The sequence below is a fragment of the Diaporthe citri genome (assembly GCF_014595645.1).
Source record: "Diaporthe citri strain NFHF-8-4 chromosome Unknown scaffold_3, whole genome shotgun sequence".
Classification (NCBI taxonomy): domain Eukaryota; kingdom Fungi; phylum Ascomycota; class Sordariomycetes; order Diaporthales; family Diaporthaceae; genus Diaporthe; species Diaporthe citri.
The window spans coordinates 2,761,556-2,782,854 of NW_025064848.1; the positions used below are offsets into that span (position 1 = coordinate 2,761,556).

The following is a 21,299-nucleotide window of genomic DNA, read 5'->3' on the forward strand; positions in this document are numbered from 1 at the left end:
GCTTGGGCGTCTCAAGGTAGGCGAGGTGATGACAACAACAAGGGGCTCCCGTAACCGGGCTATATCGTGTCTGCGTCTTCGCCCATCTTTTCGGACCCCGCAGCTTCGCACAGTAATCGCTTGTTCGCCCTGATAGGGTGCCCGAGAACTCTTTCCCACTACTGAGGTTGCTGTGTCCACCACTGCTGCGGCTGCTGCTGCTGCCCTGACCATGCCTGCGTGACAGCTGGTGAGGGGGTCGAGCCTTGGTGCATGTATTGACGCGGCGTTTGATGGTCGTACGGCGATGGCGCAGGGTAGCCTTGTGCCATTCCCGGCATGCCGGAGTAGGGCATGCCGCCTTGCGGTACCGAGCCAGAGGTGCTCGAGTGTCGCATCTGTGACGTGGAGCTCTGTGGCGGGTGGGGGGACTGCTGCGCCTGCTGATTGTGGGTATACCCGTATTGAGGTGTCTGTGGCGTTGGTGGCCACATCTGGCTCGAAGGCTGATATCCATAGCCCTGAGCCGCCTGCGGCATGCTGCCGGTGGACCCTGAAGACAAGCTTGTTGGCTTTGATTGCGGCTGGCTTGGAACTTGGGCCATACCTCTCATCGTCGATGACTGACTTATGGGGTTTTGGGCCTGAATCGGGGTCGAGTACGGCGGCGCAGTCATCATTAGCTGAGGACTCTGGCTTGGGACTAGCCCGGAGTGCTGCTGCGGCATCCCTGCCGACGTCGCGTGCGGCGACTGCGTGGCACGGGACGTTGGGATGCTTGCGTCAGCGGTACCAACACTGACAGGCTGGGTCAAGGCCGCGGATACGGGCTGCTCATGAGGCCTTCGCCACATGTTGTTCATGTAATCGGTCCGCATTTCACGCTGTTGGTTGACAGATCGGTTGTACTCTGCAGCATGGTGGGCTTGCGCGTGGATCTCAGGCATCGCGGTTGGCTGAGATCTGTCCTGGTAAGGAGGGCCTGTGATCTCCTGCCGAGGCCCAGTCTTCAGTATGGACGAGTAGTCGGTCCGTCGGGAGTCAGGATATTCTGACGGTGTTAGCTTGTGCACTCCCGCCCAATGTGTGCCCAACTGGGTCACCTCCAAACGTACCTTGTTGTATGAGCTGGGGATGCGGAGCACCACCGAACTGTGCCGGGTTGTTGCTGTAAACTATCTCTCCCTGGGGACCACCCAGCAGGGACGCATTCTGCTCAGCCGCCGCCGCCGCCTCTCGGGCCTTAGACGCGCCAGGCCTCTTCTCCCCAGCCAGATCGGCCTCGGTGAAGCCTTGTTTCCTGGCTTTCGTTTCCCAGTAGTCGTCTCGGACTCGCCGGCCATTCACGATGACTCGGCTGCCGAACTGACGGAACATACTGCGTGCCGTGACAATTGCTATTTGTCTCGACCTGTACGAGAATGGAAGAATCTCCTGGCTGACGAGGTCGTCCTTCTCCGTTTGGTTGGCGATGATTTTGAACAAAGATCGGTTCTTGTTAAAAAGCAGGTATGAGTCGCGATATCCGAGAACTCTCGCGCACTCGGTCGCCAGCATGAAGAGTTTGTCTCCTCGGTTCGGGACGAGGAACGTTCGACAGCGATACTCGCGGCCCCCTAGTAGCTGCCCGTTGGGCATGACCTTCTTCTCCCCGCTCTCGTCGATTTCGCGGGGCAGGTACTCGTCGCCCCCTGGGCCGAGCTGATCCGTGGTGTGGTCCCGCACCGTGGGCAGCGCCTTCAGGGTCGACTTGGTCGGGGTGGGCTTGGGCGGCGAGGAAGCTGACGCCTGGGATGGCGTATAGCTGGGTTGTGGTCCCGGGAGAGGTGCATTTTGGGATTGAGGGGTCTGGGGTGGGATTGATTGTTGCATCGGAACTGGCGCCTGGGTAGGACTTTCTGAGATAGATCCGGGAAGATTCGATTTCATGGGTTTTCCGCGTTTCCTGGGGTTTCGATCTGCTTGCGCGACAACGCCATCAGCCCGAGGTTCTCACGCCCGTGTCGCACTGCCCTGATCATGTAACATGAGACATGTCGATGGCGACCTGACACAGCTACACAAAATTGACCACGACATACCTTCATCCCCAGCCAGACCAGGGGACGGCGCTTCGTACGTGCCCGGCGACCGGCTCCTCTTGACGCCTCTTGAGTTCTGATCTAGCAGATCTGCGAGGCTGCGCATCAGCATCGTTAGGCCATGGTCAATAGCGAGAACACAAAGAAGGGGCCATGCGGCGCGAGATTAAAAGACTGGGGGCGGCGCATCGATCTACAGTCAGGGTTGAGAGCAGGTCTTTGCAATAGTGATGCGGTGGGCAGCAGAGCGCAGCGAGGCGATGCGATGCGATGCATTGCGATGGTCGCGTTGCGGTGGCCGGCGATGCTGGGACAGGGCAGCACCGCGCAGCGCAGCGAAGCGCAGCGAAGCGAAGCGCGGGCCAGGGCGCGCCCCGGCTCAGCGGGAGGGGTCGCGATGGTTCATGTATGACACTTGGGAGGGTGGCGGCCAACTTACCGGACGATGCGAGAGCAGCAGGATTGATTGTCGCACTGTCAGCAGCGTTAGGCTGTGCGGAGTACATTGAGCGCAGCAGCGACAGTATCGGCACCCAAGTCCATGGGTCGGCGAAACGACGTGTCTTGATATAGTTGGAGGGTTGATGTGAAGTGGATGCAAAGACTGCGAAGCTTGACTTGGGGAGTGTGCACAGCGATTTGATGCAGGCAGGGCAAGGGGCAGGGCAAGGGCAGGCCGGACGTGCGTGTGCGTGGTGTGCGTACCTAATGGTTGGCACGAACCCCAGTGCCTTGACTTTTGGCTATTGAGGAATAATGAGAAGGAGAAAAGGTATTCGCTGCCTTCTGGCGCCGCTGAACGGGGATTTGGTCAGTCCGTCCTGGGCGTCTGGGGGACCGTGGGTGCGTGGGAAGAAGAAGGGGGACCGTTCGCTTCGCTTCCCGGACAGTGGTACCTCGATGCCGGGTCACGGTACTGGACCGCTGAATGCTGCACGTCGAATGCTACCGGCAAAGTACAGTGGTAGTGACGAAGAAGAAATGGGCCGAACCCGTTTTGGCCTGGTTGGTGGCAAGCAAGGACTGCAGAAGGGGGGAGAAGGGGGGGGGGGTCCGTGGTGTGTGGTTTTGTAGAGGTGGCCGGTTGACAAGGGCCACCACGCGAAGAGCGGGAAAGCTGGTGGGGCGGGCTGCAGGGCGGAACAAACGAAAGTGGCTTCCTTTCCCGTTGTGGTGGTGGTGGTGGAGGTCGGCTTGATCCAGTGAGGTGAAGACTCAAGTCAGTATCGAACGTGGACTATAGATCTGTATAATATAAGTATGCATGTGTGCCTGTCTCGTCTGTCTGCCAACTGCGTATGAGAGCACTTTGGCCAGATGTTGGAGGAGTGGTCGAGGATACAGGGTCGAAGCCGGTAGGGGAAAAGGTAGATCAATCGGAGCCTTTTGAAATAGCCCTGACGAATGACGATGGGACTGGCGGCAATCAAAAATATTGGGGCCGGTAAGTCAGCAGTCGCATCTGTTACTAATGGGATCGGAGGGGCTTTTTTGGCACAGGCGGATTGCTTGCGCCCAGGGCCCGTATTGGATTCGAGTCGTGCTTTTTTCTCGGGCTGCCCTGTCGTCGACACCGGTCCGATGGGCGCGATGGCGTCTCTCCCGCCCACGCCTCTGGCCCGAACGCGCTGGTGGATGGCAGACGCGTGGAGCAAGAGGTTCACTCAGGACGTCAAGTCTTTCGATATGCGCGTGCGCGTGCGCGTGCGTGTGCACTCTTGGGTCGTGGAGGCTGCAGGCGCTGTGTAGCCGAGATTTCGGCAGTGGCACAGGGGGTTGGTTGGCAGTCAAGGTCGCTGTGAACCTTGACAGGCAGTGGTGGAAGCTCTGCGCTGTGCTGCTCTGTCTCTGAATATCGGAGGGGACCAGACGCGGGCAGTGAGGCCCTTTGGGGTGGTGGAGGCTGCTCCGGCCTGCTCAGAGCATTTGGGGCGTTGACAGTGCTTTGGTGTACTGGCAATATCCTTGCTGTGGCGCAGAGATTGCCAGAGGGTGTGAGCCCGAGGTGTGTGAGTGTGAGGGTACTAAGTCGATGCGTGTGAGCGGATGACGATGGATGGAGTGGAGCATCCGGGTCGCGACGACAGGTAGGCAGGCTTTCGCCGTGTACTGTAGGTGAAGAAGATAGGTTGGGTTTAAGATCCCAATCTGCGAGATACGGCGAGATACGGCGAGATACGGCGCGATGGTTTGGCTCGCCTGCCTCGACGAGACCCAGCAGAGAGATGACAAACGGAGGACGCGATCGTTGTCGGACTGCAAGTATGTCAAGGCCACGACGGGGCAGCTGGAGACGAAGCACCGCGGCAAAATACATGCGCGAATCCAGGCAGACTAGACAAATAGACAGGAAGACGGACGGATCGGCGGACAGACTAACAAGAGCAGTCGGCCCTGTCAATTATTCACTACTGTGTATCCCGATCTTTCTTTGTGTCTTTCTTTCCTTCCTTCCTTCCTTCCTTCCTCGGAGTGAGCAGCGATGCCCCTACCCAGCATCCTGGGAGGGGGGTGTGCGAGCGTGCGCGTGTGTGTGCGTGGGTGTGCAGAGCAGGAGCAGGCCTGGCAGGTACATGTACAGTACGGGGCACCCCATGGCACCCCATGGGAAGACGGGATGGGAAAGGAGCCCCTGTCTACGCCAGCCTGAAGTGAAAGCTGATGCATGAAGCTGCAGCAGGGACTGCATGGTACAGAAGGTACGGCGTGAAAGGTATCAGAGTACCCAGATATCTTCATGGCGCTACTGTACGCGCTCCGTCCGTGATACCCCACAGAGCTTGGGATCACCCCGGTAGAGCTGAAGCTTGCGGAGGCTCAGACGGCGTTGTCGTTGTCGCGCGAAAGCGAAAGGCACCGTCACTTTTCCTCTGCTGGTCAGACAACAGCGAAAGGCCGCGGGCACTTTCTTAGAGAGTAGATGCAGCCCGGTCATGGGAAGCCAGACTCTCGGTGCTCGCGGCGTCCGGGGTTGGTGGCGAACGTCATGCTCTGCAGCCTCTTTCTCATCACCTTCTGGCAGGAGCCTGCAAGGCCGTGGGCGTGGCGAACCTTGGAACGAGGCAGCGACTGCAATGTCCCGATAGCCATCCCATGAGCTACCCAGCCAGCCATTTGATGGCGCCGCCGCTGCAGAGCAATCCAGAAGCAGCCAGTGGTTCCGCCCAGCTTCCAATTTACTTCCCCTTCAGGTTTAGCCAGGCATGGTGCTTCCGACTCAAGCCAAGACCCCGGCTGGACCAGCTACTTGGTACTGTACTGTGCGACGACCATGACCCGGTCTATACAAGCGTGCATTCCTGTAGTTGCTCCGGCTTGACGCCGGGCACGAAACAGAGACTCTGGTAGTAGAGATGCTGGATGTAGCGCATGCTATCAAGGTGAAGGCGCAAGGCAGACAGGAGCTGAAGCTCCTTGCCCATCGAGCGCTCGAGGCGTAGGGCGGCTACAGCGGATACCTACTTAATATCTGTGTATTTTGCACGGCCTGAATTATTATCCATCATTTACTTGTCTTTTCCGGGGAGATGTTTGTCCACGACGATGAGAAGTAGAATATGCTTGCTGACCTGCAGGCAGTCAGTCAGCGAGGTAGGAGCAGGCTGGCGGGCAGGCAGGCATGAGAATTGTGCAGGGATTTCTCATGCTCAGATGCACGCGAACAGTCAGAAGGAACAGAAGCAGGAAAGCAAAACAGGACGAGGCAGCTGACACTAGCAAGAATGAGGCAAATATCCCACCTCGTTTTCCCGCCTGGACGCGAATGAGCTTTTATTACACAATACCCAACTTAATAGTCTACACGCCGGCAGGAAGGACACGACGATGCTGGCGCGCCTCAGCGTCGATTTCGACTTCCATTTCCGGGACTACTTAGCCAGTATATTGGGTGCGCATGAATACATACATAACACATCACCACCAAAACAAAGCACGATGTAGAACGCATTGCATACATGCGTTTATATGTTGTGCGCTCTTTGTCTCTGCAGATATCTGCGCGTATAATTGTCCGTGTAATGTGCCGCTGTAGCTTTCCGAGGAAGGACCCATGGATGGCGAGCAGACAGCAGACGGGCAGGGGAGGAGAGCCTCGGGCCCCCAGCCAAGCAGCGCCCGATCGAGACGAGCTTCCTGCGCATCCCACCCCGTCACCAGGACAGGGTGGCCAGGGAGGGAGCAGGCAACTTTTCCGAGATGTGACGGCTCTGCTGCCCAGGCTCCAGTGTCCGTCCTGGTCGCGGCCTATATCACCTGGAACCCACAACCCAATCTTCAACCCCTGCATTGCCTGGAGAAGTCCATTCGGAGCCTTGGAGGGATGGATCGAAGGAGCGAACCAAGGTGATAAAAGCCGAGGGAGCTTGGGCTCCATCCATCCAGCCTGCCAGCCAGGCCAGCATCGTCACTCCCCGACGGATTGGGACGGGCCAAACAGGGCGTGACAGGGCACGGTGGTCTGGACCTTGTCCAGTGTCGGATCACGCACCGGTGAGGAAAAGATGAGACGGTTGGCTGGCTGTTCAGCAGAGCCCACGCGAGGCTGCACTTTGGCGGGTTGAAGCACAGTTCTTGGCAGATGCGCCGTACGGTATGGTACCCCCGTCGTCGACTGCTCTGGCTACTACCCAAGTCCATACCACATGGGACTGCGTATCGTGCGCGTGTATTCACCACGGTACGTACATACATGCCCACTCCAGCCCGTCTCGATGATGCCCAGGCAGGCTACATAGGTAGCTCTGGGCTGTCTGGACTTACCTCACTCACTATTTGGAAGCCACTATGCCTGCAGGTCAGCAGCTAGTAGCTACCATGGCAGGGGCCTGGGGGCCTAGAGTACCTCTCTTCCCGCGCACCCGCCGGTCCTGCCGATGTTGCTGCTGATGATATCGATACTGCACAGCAGCGCGTGCCTTCCTCATCCAGAAAGCTACCCCCTTGTCTGTATTTCCATTCCAATCACATCCTGCGCTCTGCGTTTCAAGATTTCAGCCGACATGATGCGCCGATGCACCGCTGTTCTCGAGCTCCTGAGCTGACGTCGACTGCCACCGACCGAGCGACCCATCATCAGTCAGTCACAGACCCCACTACTCGCCAATCATCATCTCATCAATTACTATTGCGCAAGGTACAGCACGGTACACCACGCCGCGGTACTGTGCTGCTGCACGCTGCGCTGCCTGCGAGTCCTGTCGATGGGACTAATGCGCTCCCTCCGCCTCGGATCGTTTCGAGCTACAGGCCCACACCTGGCCACCTGCAACTGCACATGTTGCGCGGTACAGCACATCCCAACCTATTTGGGGCCCTTCCTACCTACCGCGCCGGATTTCACAGCAAGCTCCCTGGCTCCCAGAGCCCGTGAGGCTGAGGCTCGCTGGTTTAACGTTTGGGACGGTACGCTATATCGTGGTACAAAGTACCTAGGTAGCTATAGGACACGGACTTTACAAGGAAAATTGCCTCGCACAGACGCCGTTCACCTTCGACTGGCGTACTCAACGACGGCGCATTGTCCTCACTAGGGTATCGCTGCGAGAACAGGTCACAGGCCTGGAGCTTCGCAGCTTTGGTGTCTGGCGAACCCTCGCTTCCAGAGGGCCGTTGCGACGGCGCTGCCGTCCTTGTCACTCGCTGCCGCTGCTCCCGAAACTCTCCAGCGCCCTGGCAGCCTCGACCTACATACCACCGCATACAGAGGACACTCCAACAAGATCCACGGAGCACCCGTGCCGCTTGCTGTGGTTCGCGGGAATCATCATTCGGGGCATGATACCAGCCCATGCCCAACTTCTTTCACCCCAATCGCCATTGCGTGCAAGCAGATTGCAGACAATAACAAGCCGTGCCTTGACTGGGCCCCGAATCCTCTCAGAGACCGAGATAACCACCAGCAAAGGCGCCCGGTTCGGAATCTTCCAGTCGCGAAATCACGACTTCCCCACTACCGTTGACACATGACGCGAGACTCGACTTCTCCAAATTCATGCCTTAGATGGGTCCCGGCTCAAAGCCCTCAGACGACACAGCGCACAGCTGGAAGCTTCACTCAGGGAATTCCCGGGCAGCCCAGGTTTGAGACATGAATGAGATCAGGCCTGCAGCTTTTCTTCAGAATTACCCGCGACTTGCACGATGTTTGACGCCACAGAACATTGAATCTACATGCTGCAGCTCATCTGGTCACAAGCTACCTCACTAGCTGCTCGTTAGTACGCATGGCAAAGACAGCTTGCTCCTAACCCATGTCGGCAGGATAATACCTGGTAATAATACTTGTCAGTCTCTTTCGAAATCTTGTCTTGTCCCGGGAACAGTGCCTTCAATACGTGAAGCAAGGTCCACAAGCCTGCCGCGTGTTCGCTTTCCATAGCATGGTATGACCCGTCCATCTGCCTGCTGCCTTTGCTCACCACAGCGGCACATTGATGACAACGAGTCCGAGGTCTCGGCATGCCGATAAAAGATTCGATACGTCGTTTCCGCCTCTAGCCCAAAGGGGTAGGTAAGACATAGCTCCAGGACAGTCACTTCCCCCGGAATGCACGCGGGCTGCATGTACGTCCAGAGCCAAGCCGCAGCTGCATCCATCGCTGACGACGCAGGAAGGGCGTGCTCCAAGGGGGCTCGTTAACCCGCGGTCAATCAGTGTCGCCGTCCGTCACGAGTACTTTGTTCGTGTTTGTGTCGAGTGGGGACTGGCATGTTTTCACATCTGATGACGAACAAGGTGATATTGTATGGCGGTCATCACGACTGTTGCTCAGGAATGCGAGTGGTGGATATGATGCCCGAGACACTTCAGATCGATGCGACAAAGTCAAACATGGACGGACCGCGCCTGTGGTCACAAGGCCCGGCTTCGCAGACGTACCATATTCACGACCGCCTTGTCCAGGGCATATTGTGGGAGCACAAGTGGTCCAGTTGCGAAGACGGCAAGAACGATGGGCGGTAGAATGCTCTCCTCGCCATTCCCAACGGCTTGACCATTGGTTTGCTTGACCCGTGGTCACGTATGGCATCAACAATATGGCACGCAGTGATCGCCCACCAATGTCGAAATACATCAGTGAGCGCAGTTTCGGAGGACTGCCACTACGACGTCGATGGATGACCAGCTAAAGCAAAACCCAGAGCAGCTTTGTACCAAGCCTGCCGGGGAGCCGTACAGATGACCAGGGAGAGAGCAGCTTATGCTCTGCGCTGCCCAGGGCAATGCTCGGTAGAGAAAGACGCCTTCGGCTCTCTCCCAGCCATTCTCGTATGTAACATTAGACCCCCTCTGAGCGGAGATTCCCTGCAGTCAGAACTCGGTTACTGAAGCATTCCACAGCATGATGACTTTGAGAGCCGTTTTGCTCAGGAAGTTGTTCTGGAAGCTGTTCGAGAATATCCCATGTGGCAAAGCGTATGTGACCTATTCGCATATTCGGAAATCGTAAGTGCTGTCAAGTGGCTGCGATGGCCCAGGGTCGCGGGACCAAGGTGCGGGAGCACGACAAACGGAGCAGCACTCCAGCACCGCTACGGGACGTGAAGAGGGTGTGGATGGAGAGCTTGAGTCAAGGCATGCACGAGATGAGGGTGTGAAGGACCAGGATTAAGCCTGGCGCGTAGCAGGCCAAGTCCAGACGGGCGCTACAGGGGTCAACTCTGTGAATGGGTTTGTCCAGAAGTAGAACACCTCATTGGCCTCCGCAGCGTCGCAACGACCCGTCCAGCTGACACCTAGGAAGCCCTTGGAGTTTGGCTGGCCAGGTTCGACGTGAATCGTCGAATCATCGACCGATCGCAAACTGGGTCTTCCATCAGACGGGTTTGATAGACGAGCCTGATTCGAAAACGCCACGGCTCGAGGACCCTCGGGCTTCTCACATTCCTCCGGATCAGGTAGGGGCCTGACTGAGCCTGATGACCTCGGGATACCGGGAACACTCGCATGGACCTTGAGACAATTTCAGACCAGCGAAAATGGAATTTCCGCCATCAAAATCTGTCAAGACGGTCCAGAGCGGGCCCACCAACCAACACGGCCGAGGATGTGCCGCCGCAGCCACAACCACACCAACTTTCGCCCTGAGGGTCGATCAGGACATGGGGACCTGTTCGTGTCGCATTGGGCGAATGCAGGAGAGTGAACGGGCAGTCCCTTGTTCCCGCTTTGCAGGCTGGACAAGGAGGTGTCTCCATCTGCACACAGCTGGTTCTGTGTCTTTATTTTGTTAAACAAGATCCAGATGTTGTTGGGCCACGCCTACCTACCAGACGCAGCAGCCCAGATGCTCAGAACTCGACTCCCGGGACCATGATTAGCCACGGCTAAGTGCACACCCCTACCCAGGCTCTCTCGACGGCCGTCGGAAAGATTACACGATCCAGATAACGCCAACTCGTGGCGCTAGTCCTGACTGTGCGACCTCCAAAAGTCCCTTTAGCAGCGACTTCGATCGCGGGTACCAGTACCGAAAACCCCCCATTTCTCCATGTGGCCGGCGATTTGACTCGATTGCGATTAGCTGGCTGGCTGGTCCCTCACGTAAGACAAGTAGTTGAGTCACACAAGAAGCGGAAGCCTATCTAGGCACTGTCCGTGTTCCCGCCCGCCGTGCGCCAGGACACGACAGAAAGGGGGCTGGCTGTACGGCTGTGCTAGTTCAACAACCCACTTGATGAACTATGGATTGACGGATCCGGGAGGCGGCCGTTAAGAACCAGAGCTCTGGAATCATGCCCCCGCGACAGAGCAGCCATCCTGGGAGGTGAGTTACCGTAGCCCATGCGGGCATGGACGTGTCGTTGCTGTCGCTGACCTCGTGGGTGTTCGCATTGGGAGTACTATGTAGATGCATTGCAACCCCGACGGATCCGTGAGCGACGGGCTTTCTGGAAGGGTGTGTGGCCCGGCAGAGGCAAGGACGTCGGGACCCAGGACCCAGGACCCAGGACCCAGGGCTCCTGGGGCAGGGAGGGGACCCCAAAGAGATCGACGCCGCCGCACGCTGCTGACGCAAGAGACGCAGCCTGAGGATTATTGTACCAAGCTGCGCAGATGCAAGCGAGCAGAAGAGGACCCCTCTGTGGGCCGCCTGTTGGTGAGTGGATTCCATTCTGGGACAGCCATCGGCCACCTGGCCGCCCATGCACTGCACCGTCGCCCGCCCACATACAGAATGACCCTGATTATATCAGTCATGCAGATGCAGGTGCAGATGCAGATGCAGATTCCCACTGATCATGCTGGCACGTCAGCAGCCATGAGGTGAGGTCTGGATCGCCTTGCAGAGGGCAGACAAGCAAGCAAGCAAGCACAGGCCAGCGCGGGCCACGGTGGATCCATGATGCCCGCAGGCCTTCCCAGTTCCCACTGTCCAGTTGATGGATGGGCGGATGGACGCACGGTGGGCCCCTCCCCATCCTCGGCAACTTATCTTATCTATCTCTGTGTGATCTTGCACCGCACCGTCGTACCGTACGCAGCTAGACTGTGCCACTGTGAACGTGCTGCGCCGCGTGTAACAAGGTTGCCCGTGCTAAAAGTAGAAGTCTAAAACGGAGCACGAGGATTGCAACATGACACGGCGCTCAGGGCGGCCTCAGCACCTCTGTCCTGGTCACTTGAGTGCCGTCATGGCATGGTATAGCTCGTCCGTCTGCTCCATCCCTTGCTTGGACCAAGCCTTGTCAAGGTTTCAGCAGGTGGATCAACGGGGCGGGACCTTGGAAGGGCCCCCACCGGCCTCGGTGCTCCACTGGCATACCCACGCTGCGAGCAAGTACCACAGCGAAGTACCCGTCGACGAGGACGGGCCCGAAGCTTTGATCGCAACCAAGTCCATGTTCTGATTTAGCTCGGCGCCGACGATCAGAGCAAGGGAGGCACGCCGAAGACTGCGGGTTAGGCTCTGGGGCTTCCGAGGATATGCCTGCGGTTTGCGATGCTGTGGGTGAGCAATATACACATACATATCATTGTACCATGTAGTTGTCGGGAGTCGACCCATGGAACACCCATTCCAGCGTGCGAATCACAGCAGCTGCCCTCCCCGTCTACCCCGTACACAGATGCCTATGACTCGACATGCACTTGCTTTTTTCTGCCCCTTGGGCAGAACCTGTGAAAGCCTACACACAGTAGTGCATTGAAGGTTGTCTAGTGCCCGGCAGCTCGTTCGAGTTACACAGCCTAGTCCTTGAAAACCCGCCTGTTTGAAAAGGCAAAAGACGGAATAGCGGTAGGATCAGAAACACTACAGACTGGGGCGGGGCCTCCCTATACTTCGTACTGCGAGGCATCGAGAGCCGATGGGAATGGAAGGCATCTGCTCGCAGCGCCGTACAGACTACCTCCCTCCTACCTAGTACTTTGTTCCACCTCGTCTGCCCGACAGCACAGACGGATGTAATGCGTTGATTGACTCGGTCGCGATTCGATCACGCGGCTACTCTAGCTCCGTGATACCTTTAGGCATCTCTCCGAACGCCTGGGCAATCTACTCGATGCTGTGTTGCCCAACTAGCTGGACAGTAGGGCAGGCGATGGTTTCAGCATTCCATGCTCCGCATCGTCTCGACCGCCGGCCAGCTTAGTAAGCCGGCACGTGATGAGGTTCTCACGATGCCTCCTGGGCTGTCTTTTGTTGCTTTGCGCCTACCGTCGATGGGAGAACAAATCGAGGCATGAGGGTGTCAAGCGAGGGGCTTAGTAACTATCTGAGCGTGTGCTGCAATGTTTGCTGAGAACAAGGACATCCCATCCAGAACCTGCGGATCATCCAAGCACCACGTCTCGTCTTATCGATAAACAGGACCCAGTGAAATTTCCAAAGACTACATCACATCGACAGCAGCCGTCGAGAGCAGCAAACGGACCACATTAAATGCCCAGACAGCGGACTCTGCGAAGATGACCAGTCTCAAGAGGAGCCTGGGCTCTGACCCCTTGGCTTCAAGCATCGCGAGCAAAGTCTACATCCGGTCTACGAAGGCTGGCAAGCTGCAGAAGATTGTCAAGGAGGTATACCTGCGGCAAGACATCCCCTGCTCATCCGAACTGTGTTCGAGCTGCCTTAAGACTGCCCCTCGAGATGCAGCAGGGAAAGGTGAGATAGATATGGCCCTGTCTACTTCTGCGCTCCATCACATGCTCACGTATCACAGTCGCGCCATTCGTGCTCTCCCAGGAGCCTGCTGGCACCAAGGCCTTCCCCAAGGGCCACTACATCGTCCCCGACACCAACGCGTTCCTCAACGCCATGGACCTCTTTGAGCAGAGTTCTGCCTTCTACGACGTCATTGTGTTGCAGATTGTCCTTGAGGAGCTGCGCAACCGCTCGCTCCCCCTGTACAACCGCCTGATCGGCCTGACCAAGAGCGACGAGAAGCGCTTCTACGTCTTCTTCAATGAGTTCCGCCTCGAGACCCATGTGGCCCGTGAGCCTGGCGAGACCGTCAACGACCGCAACGACCGCGCGGTGCGCAAGGCCGTCTCGTGGTACGGCGAGCACCTGGCCAAGACCAGGGCCAAGAAGGTGCCCACGGTGGTCATGCTCAGCAACGACCGCGACAACCTGCGGAAGGCCAAGGCCGAAGGCATCGCATCGTGCTCCCTGGGCGAGTACGTCAAGGGCCTGGACAATGCGGACGAGCTCATGGATATGATCCCCGAGTCACAGGCCGAGGTCGACAAGCAGCGGGGGCCGGGCGGGCACATCTACCCAGACTATTACTCGATGTCCAAGATGATGACGGGAGTCAAGAATGGACTGCTCCACCAGGGCTTATTCAACATGTCGCCATACAACTATCTGGAGGGCTCAGTTCGAGTACCTGCTTTCCCCAAAGCCTTGATAGTCATGGGACGAGAGAGCATCAACCGGGCGGTCGACGGTGACGTTGTGGTCGTGGAGGTCTTACCCAAAGATCAGTGGAAGGAGCCCTCCACACAGATCATCGAGGAAGAGGCCCTGACAAAGAACGAAAACGCCGAGGGTGACGACGGTGATGAACTCGTCTCAGTAAAGGAGAAGAAGGCGCTTCAGGATGAAGTGAAGAGGACACAGGGCAAGACAGGAGAGGGCCATGCCCAACCGACTGCAAAGGTTGTGGGCGTGATCAAGCGGAATTGGCGTCAATATGTTGGGCATATTGACCAGTCATCAGTCAGCCAATCCTCAACGCAAGGGAGGAGGCAAGATACGGTGTTTCTCGTTCCCATGGACAAGAAGATCCCCAAGATTCGGCTCCGCACAAGACAGGTGGCTGATTTGCTTGGAAAGAGGATATTGGTCACTATGGACGCTTGGGACCGAGACTCGAGACATCCTGTAGGGCATCTTGTGCGGACCCTGGGCGAGATGGAGACCAAGGCTGCGGAGACTGAGGCGCTACTTCTCGAGTACGACGTACAGTATCGACCTTTCCCAAAGACCGTGCTGGACTGCTTGCCAAAGGAGGGACATGACTGGAAGGTTCCAGCCAGCACGGATGACCCGGGGTGGAGAGACAGAGAGGATCTCCGAGGGCTTCTCATCTGCAGTATTGACCCCATTGGCTGCCAAGACATCGACGATGCGTTGCATGCAAAGCCGTTACCAAACGGTAATTTTGAGGTTGGAGTGCATATCGCCGATGTGTCACATTTCGTGAAGCCAAACAACGCGATGGACACGGAGGCTAGCATTCGCGGCACGACAGTATATCTGGTCGACAAGCGTATCGACATGCTTCCCATGCTCCTGGGCACAGATCTGTGCTCCCTTAAGCCCTACGTTGAGCGATACGCGTTTTCAGTGTTGTGGGAGATGAACCCCAATGCTGATATCGTTAACGTGCGCTTCACGAAGTCGGTCATCAAGTCAAGAGAAGCTTTCAGCTACGAGGAGGCACAGCTTAGGATCGACGATGTGTCTCAACAGGACGACCTCACCAAGGGCATACGGACGCTACTCATGCTGTCTAAGAAGCTGAAGCAGAAGCGCATGGACGCCGGCGCCCTGAGCCTTTCCTCGCCTGAGGTCAAGGTGCAGATGGAGTCGGAGACGTCAGATCCTATCGATGTCAAGACGAAACAGCTCCTCGACACCAACTCCCTCGTCGAGGAATTCATGCTTCTCGCCAACATTAGCGTTGCAGGCAAGATTTACGAGGCCTTCCCCCAGACCGCCATCCTCCGGCGCCACGGCGCGCCGCCCAAATCCAACTTTGACGAGCTCTCGAACCAGCTCAAGGTTAAGAGGGGCCTGGAGCTGCACGTTGTCTCATCACGCGCCTTGGCCGACAGCCTTGACGCGTGCGTCGACCCCAACGAGCCCTTCTTCAACACATTGGTCCGCGTCATGGCCACCCGGTGCATGATGAGCGCCGAGTATTTCTGCTCGGGCACGCAGTCGTACCCGGAGTTCCGGCACTACGGCCTCGCGTCCGAGATCTACACGCACTTCACGTCTCCGATCCGGCGGTACGCGGACCTGGTCGCCCACCGGCAGCTCGCGGCGGCGATCGAGTACGAGCCGGTGGCGCCCTCGGTGCGGAGCAGGGGCCGGCTCGAGGCGGTGTGCAAGAACATCAACGTGCGGCACCGCAACGCGCAGCTGGCCGGGCGGGCCTCGATCGCCTACTACGTCGGTCAGGCGGTCCGCGGCAGGGTTACCGAGGAGGACGGGTTCGTCATGAAGATCTTCAGCAACGGCTTCGTCGTCCTCGTGCCCCGCTTCGGCATCGAGAGCGTCATCCGGCTGCGGGACCTCGCCGACCCGGAGCCACAGGCCACGTACGACGCCGAGGACTACGTCCTGAGGACGTCCGGGAGCAGGGAGGTCAGCGTGGAGCTTTTCCAGAAGGTCAGGGTCAGGATCAGCGACCAGAAGGAGGAGTCTACGGGCAAGAGAACTGCTAAGATGGAGCTGGTTTCTGTATTTTGAAAAGACGGCATTCTAGATCCCCCTTCGGTATTACGGGGTCGGATATTCGAGATGGATCCATCTGGCTCAGGCCACGGCTAAATTGAGTCACCTAATTCGTGTCCACCCTCACAAGAAGAAACTTAATGCAACAAGGTGAATGCCATGCGGTGCATTCTGCTGATCCACTAGTATCATGCAGGCCACAGGTCTACCTCTGTTAGCACTATCCTGGTGGACATTTCACAAAGCACCACGTAGCTGACGGACCATTATACTGGACATGAAACGGTATGGATACCTCATGACCGAGACTCGGGTCCAGTTCACGCCAGGGCCACCTGCAATGCAATTTGGCCCTCGAACAGCTCTGAATCCTATTCCCTTCTCAGAAACCCACTTGGGCTCGATCCACCTACCTGGTTACAAGCCCGGACTCACGGTACCCTACGCCAGGAAAGTCAGTTCCGCCGAGCTGCTGAAGACTTGAAGAGCTACGTCCCGGTTGCCTGAGGTGCGAGAAGATTCACATCCCCAGTGAAAGATCAGTACTATGCTCTTATATCATTTCTGATTGTAGAATAAACGTTTGAGTATCACGTATCTGACTCCGAACGCCCAACGCACATAATGTGCCACAAAACCCTTCACATGACGAAGAGCGGGCCCTTCACCATCCACCCCCAAGTGTCCTTCTTTTTAGCCCTCCATCTCGACCTCCTTGACCGCAGACGCATCATCGTCACCCCAGAGCCCATCGAGTTTGAACTCGGCCACCCACTCCGTGACGATCTGCTTCTGGTCCGCAGCCGCATCCGCATGCGGCGCAGGAGCGGGCAGCTTGATCCCGGCGACAGGGGCGGCGCCGTCGGCTGACCGGGCCGCGGCAGCAACGGCCGGCGCGTCCACCCATCCCTGAATGCGGCCGTCCCGCCAGTCGGTGACGACGGTCATCGCCGCCGCCTGGATGTTGGGGACGCCTCCCCTGCCAAGGCGGCCGCGCTTGCGCGCGACCTGCACGAGGAAGTCCGTGGTCGCGTCCCCCGTGTCCGAGTTAGACAGCAGGGGAGGGAGGTCGTACGCGCCCATCAGCCTCTCCATCAGGGCGGGGGACGTGGACAGGCGCTTGAGCAGGAGCGTGACGGCCGGGACGGGGTCCTCGATGGCCTTGGGCGGGACGACGTTGAGGAGCACCAGGTGCGCGTGCGCCTCGGTCGGGTTCTTGGGCACGAACCCGGTCGGGGACACCTCGGACGTCGAGGGGAAGACGATACCGGGGGAGTCGAGCAGGGTCAACTTGCTGTCGATCTTGACGGATCGGATGGAGGTCGTCACGCCGGCCTCGGCGCCTGCCGGGCAGGCTGATCGCTGGCCCCGGCCGCCGCCTAGTCTTGAGAGCAGGGCGTTGATGACCGAGGACTTTCCGACGTTCGGGTAGCCAATGACACCGACCGAGATGGAGCGCTTGAGGTTGCGGGTTGCGGCAAAGGCCTTGAGGGAGCGGAACAGGGTAGCGCTGGTGCTCTGCACGGTTAAGTCGCGGTGGTTGAATGTGTGAGCGTTCGGCGCGGCGTTGGATGCGCGGATGGGAAGGGTGGGGAAGTATGTGCGCAGGTGCGCGAGCCAGGCCTTCAGAACTGGTGGCGGGATGAGATCGATCTTGTTGAGTACCAGGATCAGCCGCTTCCCGCCTGATGCTGCCAGCATGACAGCCTTCTCGACGTCCCTTGACCGTGTTCCCTCGGGGTCTCTCGCATCGAGAACATAGAGGATAACGTCGGCCTGCCCCACAACCTGCTTGAAAACCTTGTCGTAGGCTTTCCGAGAAGTTGGGTCACCTGCCACTCGGGTAGCTCCAGGGTGTTCGTCTTCTGAGTCGTCAGAATCGTCATCGGAGTCGTCGTCCATGTCGTCGTCACCACTCTGCAGCTCCCGCTCGTAGTCCTCGGCGGCCCGCCTCGCGCTCGCCAACAGTGCGGCCATGGGATTTGACTCGTCGACGTCGTCCTCGTCCATCACGTCGTCGTCCACCTCAACATCTTCATCCTCGAGGTCTTCCTCCATCAATTGCTCGCCATCATTGGCCTGTGCCACCTGGCCGGTCTTGGCGGCCTTGAGGGCCTCCTTGCGCTTTCGAGCCTCCTCCTCCTTCCGAGCCTTCTTCTCCTCAATCTCCTGCAGTAGCCTCTCCTTGTAAGGGAACAGGTTTGGGATACCCGGATCCTTCTTCAGTTTGGAGCGCCATTCTGGGTTCTTCTTGGCTTGCTTCCTGTCCTTTCGTTGTTTGGCGTGGGACTTCTTCTCGATCTTTGCCCGTAACCTCGTGGTGCCCCGCTTGGACTTGGGCTCTGCACGTGAGAGGTCAGCTGCATGGTCTTCACGCTCAAAAGCACTTTGCAAGTATTCTCACTCTTGGGTTTATTGATCGAACCAGCCATTTTGAGTTGGAGGCTGGTCAGCACTGAATTGGAAGGTTATGGTCACGGAGACTGACTGGGTGTGTTGGGATGCGACGAACTCGAGCAAAAGGCGATGAAAAGCGGCAGAATGCAGAAAATTCTCACCGCCCGATGTAATCGATTAGAACCCTAGCCCTCTTCGTCGGGGGTTTCGCCAGACCGGCAGCAAACCCGCCAGGTTTTTGAGGAGCCACTATTTCCCACCCATCCACCGAGCGCACTCCTAGCGTCGAACCTTCGGGGTTGATCTAACCTGATAATGAGTGGAGTTGATCAGGTAGGAAACACGCAACGCTAAAAGGAACATCTCTCAGGCAAGGGAAGCCTCTGCCAGACCACGGTGCCGGGAATCCATCCCATGGGGCGCTTAACTCAATCTGGTAGCTCCGATGGAGCCGCCGGCCACGCTCCGTCTGTCATCACGACAGCGGCCCAACACCTTGCTGGCCGCTGGCGTGTTTTATTCTTCAATTTTTGGAAATAGAGTCATAGCGATTCTTTCGGTCGCAAGTCTCTTGCGGGCTATATGTATATGTTTGGAATCCTTTCACTGTCGTTTCCTACCTCACTGCATCGTTGCAATAACAACCTCGGTCTCATTTTCCCAATTCTACAATGGCCTTCTCAGCCCCGCCCGTACGGGGCTCTTTCCGCGGCTTCCTATTCGACATGGATGTAGGTGATCTCATGATCTTCTCATCGTGTGTTCTCAGGCGTCTTTCAGGGCAATGTTCTGTACAGGAAGAATACTACAAACTGACCTCTGCGGCCACCTCAACGGCCACTTCTTGCAGAGATTTGTAGGCAGTTACTGACAAGGTCATAGGGCACAATTATAGACTCAACAAATGCGGTTGTGAAGCACTGGCATACGTAAGTTATACCCCAACGCGGTTACGATGTTCTGGACTACTTGGCCGCCCGCTGACAGACTGTCTGAAGTGTGGGAAAAGAAATCGGGGTTGCGCCAGAGGTCATCCTCGAGACGTCCCACGGCCGGAGAAGTATAGACATCCTCAAGATCTTGGCGCCTGAGAAGGCGAACTGGGAGTGTAAGTCTGACCATCCGAGGGACCTGTTCCCCCTTCCCACCGCAACGGCTGTTCTTGGCATGCAATCGGAGAAGCAAATCAGGTGGCTGTCAGGTCCAGTTCGGGATTTGAGGGCACTCAGAGTGGTTGGGAGTGGCCGGAGCTCCCCGGCTCCCAACCACTGGCCAGCTGTATTTGTCGGTACTCGTTCGGCAGGAATCTGCACATCAGGGGCTTGCAGACACCTGAGGGGAAGAGCTCGGGATGCGATGAATGCATGAAGCGTTGCTCTCAGCTGAGACTTCTCAACCACGAGACGACGTGTTCTTTGCATTCGCCTTTTCCACCTCTCCCACAGGACTTGATCCGATTTGCCAGGCAGGGACAGCCAGGACGGGCCGCTCATCCACTCGTCACATGGCACTGACCCTTTCCCCAGATGTCAAGCACATGGAGGGCCTCCTCCCACAATACCACGGCGAGGACGCATACGAGATCCCCGGAGCTCGTGCGCTGCTCAAAGAAATCGGCGATCATCACATCCCTTGGGCAATTGTCACATCGGGAACAGTCCCTCTCGTTACTGGATGGCTCAAGGTGCTCGGTCTGCCCAACCCAGAGCACCTGGTAACTGCAGAGAGCGTCCAGAATGGGTAACCATCCCCTTCCTGTGCTTCCCCTCCAGCCCCTGGCGTATCCCGAGCTCTTTCAGCGGCCCTGAAGAGGAAACGTGTTTCTAACATGAGAACCTAGGAAACCTGACCCAGCCTGCTATATACTGGGCCTGGAGCGGATCGGCCTGGCCGGTGCTAACGAGAACGCAAACGTACTCGTGCTGGAGGACTCCCCCGCGGGTATCAAGGCCGGCAAAGCGGCTGGATGCAAGGTCTTGGGACTCGTAACAAGGTATGTTCCTCCTCACCTCGTGTTGAATGGAAGCTGGGAAACGATTTGCATACTGACAAACGGCCCAGTCATACCGCAGAACAGGTCAAGGCCGCCGAACCAGACTGGATCGTCAAGGACCTGGACTCGGTCAGGATCGTCGGGGTCGAGGACGGACTGGTCACGTTGGAATTCTCGAACGGGCTGGCGGAGCTGCCCACGGAGAACGGCGTGGGCATGGGGCCCCAATGATCATCGGGACCTTTGCAGATATGCTTCGCACGGGGCCAGTACGGTGCACTGGAAAGAACTCACTATGATAGAACAGACATTTAGAGAAGCATTTTAGTTGCCAACTCGAGAGAGGAGACAGGCATGTCTTGCGGAAGGGAACCTGTAGCGAGATATCGTAATCTAACCTGCAGGATTGTGCATATCCCACTGGCCCATCCAACAACTCGTGATGTCCAAGCTATCTCGCATGAGCTTTCGAATTGTGTTTTCTTTGCGCTGCATGGCTGGCTGTCTTTGCTTTTGCGACGCAGTCAACTCCGAGGTGGTTCCGGTGGGAGACAAACCACCAGTGATCCGGGAAGCGTATCGTGGCTGGACCATGAATCATCATCCACGAGCTGGTTCGGCCCGTTGCCCGCATGACAAATTGCCAGAGACAGACGTCAACTTCTCCGTGTAAGTATCTCTGGGTGAGGGAGAGCCCCGCAAAGATCCACAACTACAACCAAGTGTCAAACAAGTCAGGAAATAGTGGATATTTGCGGGATGCGCTGCCGGTTGATTTGGCTCTTTGTCGGGCTCAGACACATAATTCGGATGGTAAGGGCTCACCACCGTTGTGACAAGCGACACCATGCTGCCGATGGCAATGTCTTCCTATGAACAACATGCTTGATGAAGATTCTGGCCCACATTGTGTAACGTCCCTCGATGCGGACCGAG

The 21,299-nt window shown here is 57.5% G+C and overlaps 5 protein-coding genes across 5 annotated transcripts; 3 read left to right on the forward strand and 2 right to left on the reverse strand.

The window, feature by feature from the left end:
- Positions 1–158: 158 nt before the first annotated feature.
- Positions 159–2,566, reverse strand: INS49_008348 (uncharacterized protein; the record flags this gene model as incomplete). The annotated part of the gene is made up of 4 exons (XM_043169092.1): positions 159–1,030; positions 1,095–1,937; positions 2,061–2,150; positions 2,500–2,566. The coding sequence occupies 4 exons, from the start codon at positions 2,564–2,566 to the stop codon at positions 159–161; spliced, it is 1,872 nt and encodes a 623-aa protein (XP_043026772.1).
- Positions 2,567–8,607: 6,041 nt separating this feature from the next.
- On the forward strand, positions 8,608–9,024 carry INS49_008349 (uncharacterized protein; the record flags this gene model as incomplete). The annotated part of the gene is made up of 3 exons (XM_043169093.1): positions 8,608–8,624; positions 8,716–8,740; positions 8,797–9,024. The coding sequence occupies 3 exons, from the start codon at positions 8,608–8,610 to the stop codon at positions 9,022–9,024; spliced, it is 270 nt and encodes an 89-aa protein (XP_043026773.1).
- A 3,948-nt stretch (positions 9,025–12,972) lies between these two features.
- On the forward strand, positions 12,973–15,988 carry INS49_008350 (uncharacterized protein; the record flags this gene model as incomplete). The annotated part of the gene is made up of 2 exons (XM_043169094.1): positions 12,973–13,168; positions 13,227–15,988. 2 exons carry the CDS (start codon positions 12,973–12,975, stop codon positions 15,986–15,988), a joined length of 2,958 nt encoding a protein of 985 aa, XP_043026774.1.
- A 678-nt stretch (positions 15,989–16,666) lies between these two features.
- Positions 16,667–18,405, reverse strand: INS49_008351 (uncharacterized protein; the record flags this gene model as incomplete). Its single annotated transcript, XM_043169095.1, has 2 exons — positions 16,667–18,315; positions 18,399–18,405. 2 exons carry the CDS (start codon positions 18,403–18,405, stop codon positions 16,667–16,669), a joined length of 1,656 nt encoding a protein of 551 aa, XP_043026775.1.
- Positions 18,406–19,041: 636 nt separating this feature from the next.
- Positions 19,042–20,594, forward strand: INS49_008352 (uncharacterized protein; the record flags this gene model as incomplete). Its single annotated transcript, XM_043169096.1, has 6 exons — positions 19,042–19,101; positions 19,289–19,299; positions 19,369–19,478; positions 19,897–20,110; positions 20,211–20,363; positions 20,432–20,594. The coding sequence occupies 6 exons, from the start codon at positions 19,042–19,044 to the stop codon at positions 20,592–20,594; spliced, it is 711 nt and encodes a 236-aa protein (XP_043026776.1).
- Between the last annotated feature and the right edge of the window lie 705 nt (positions 20,595–21,299).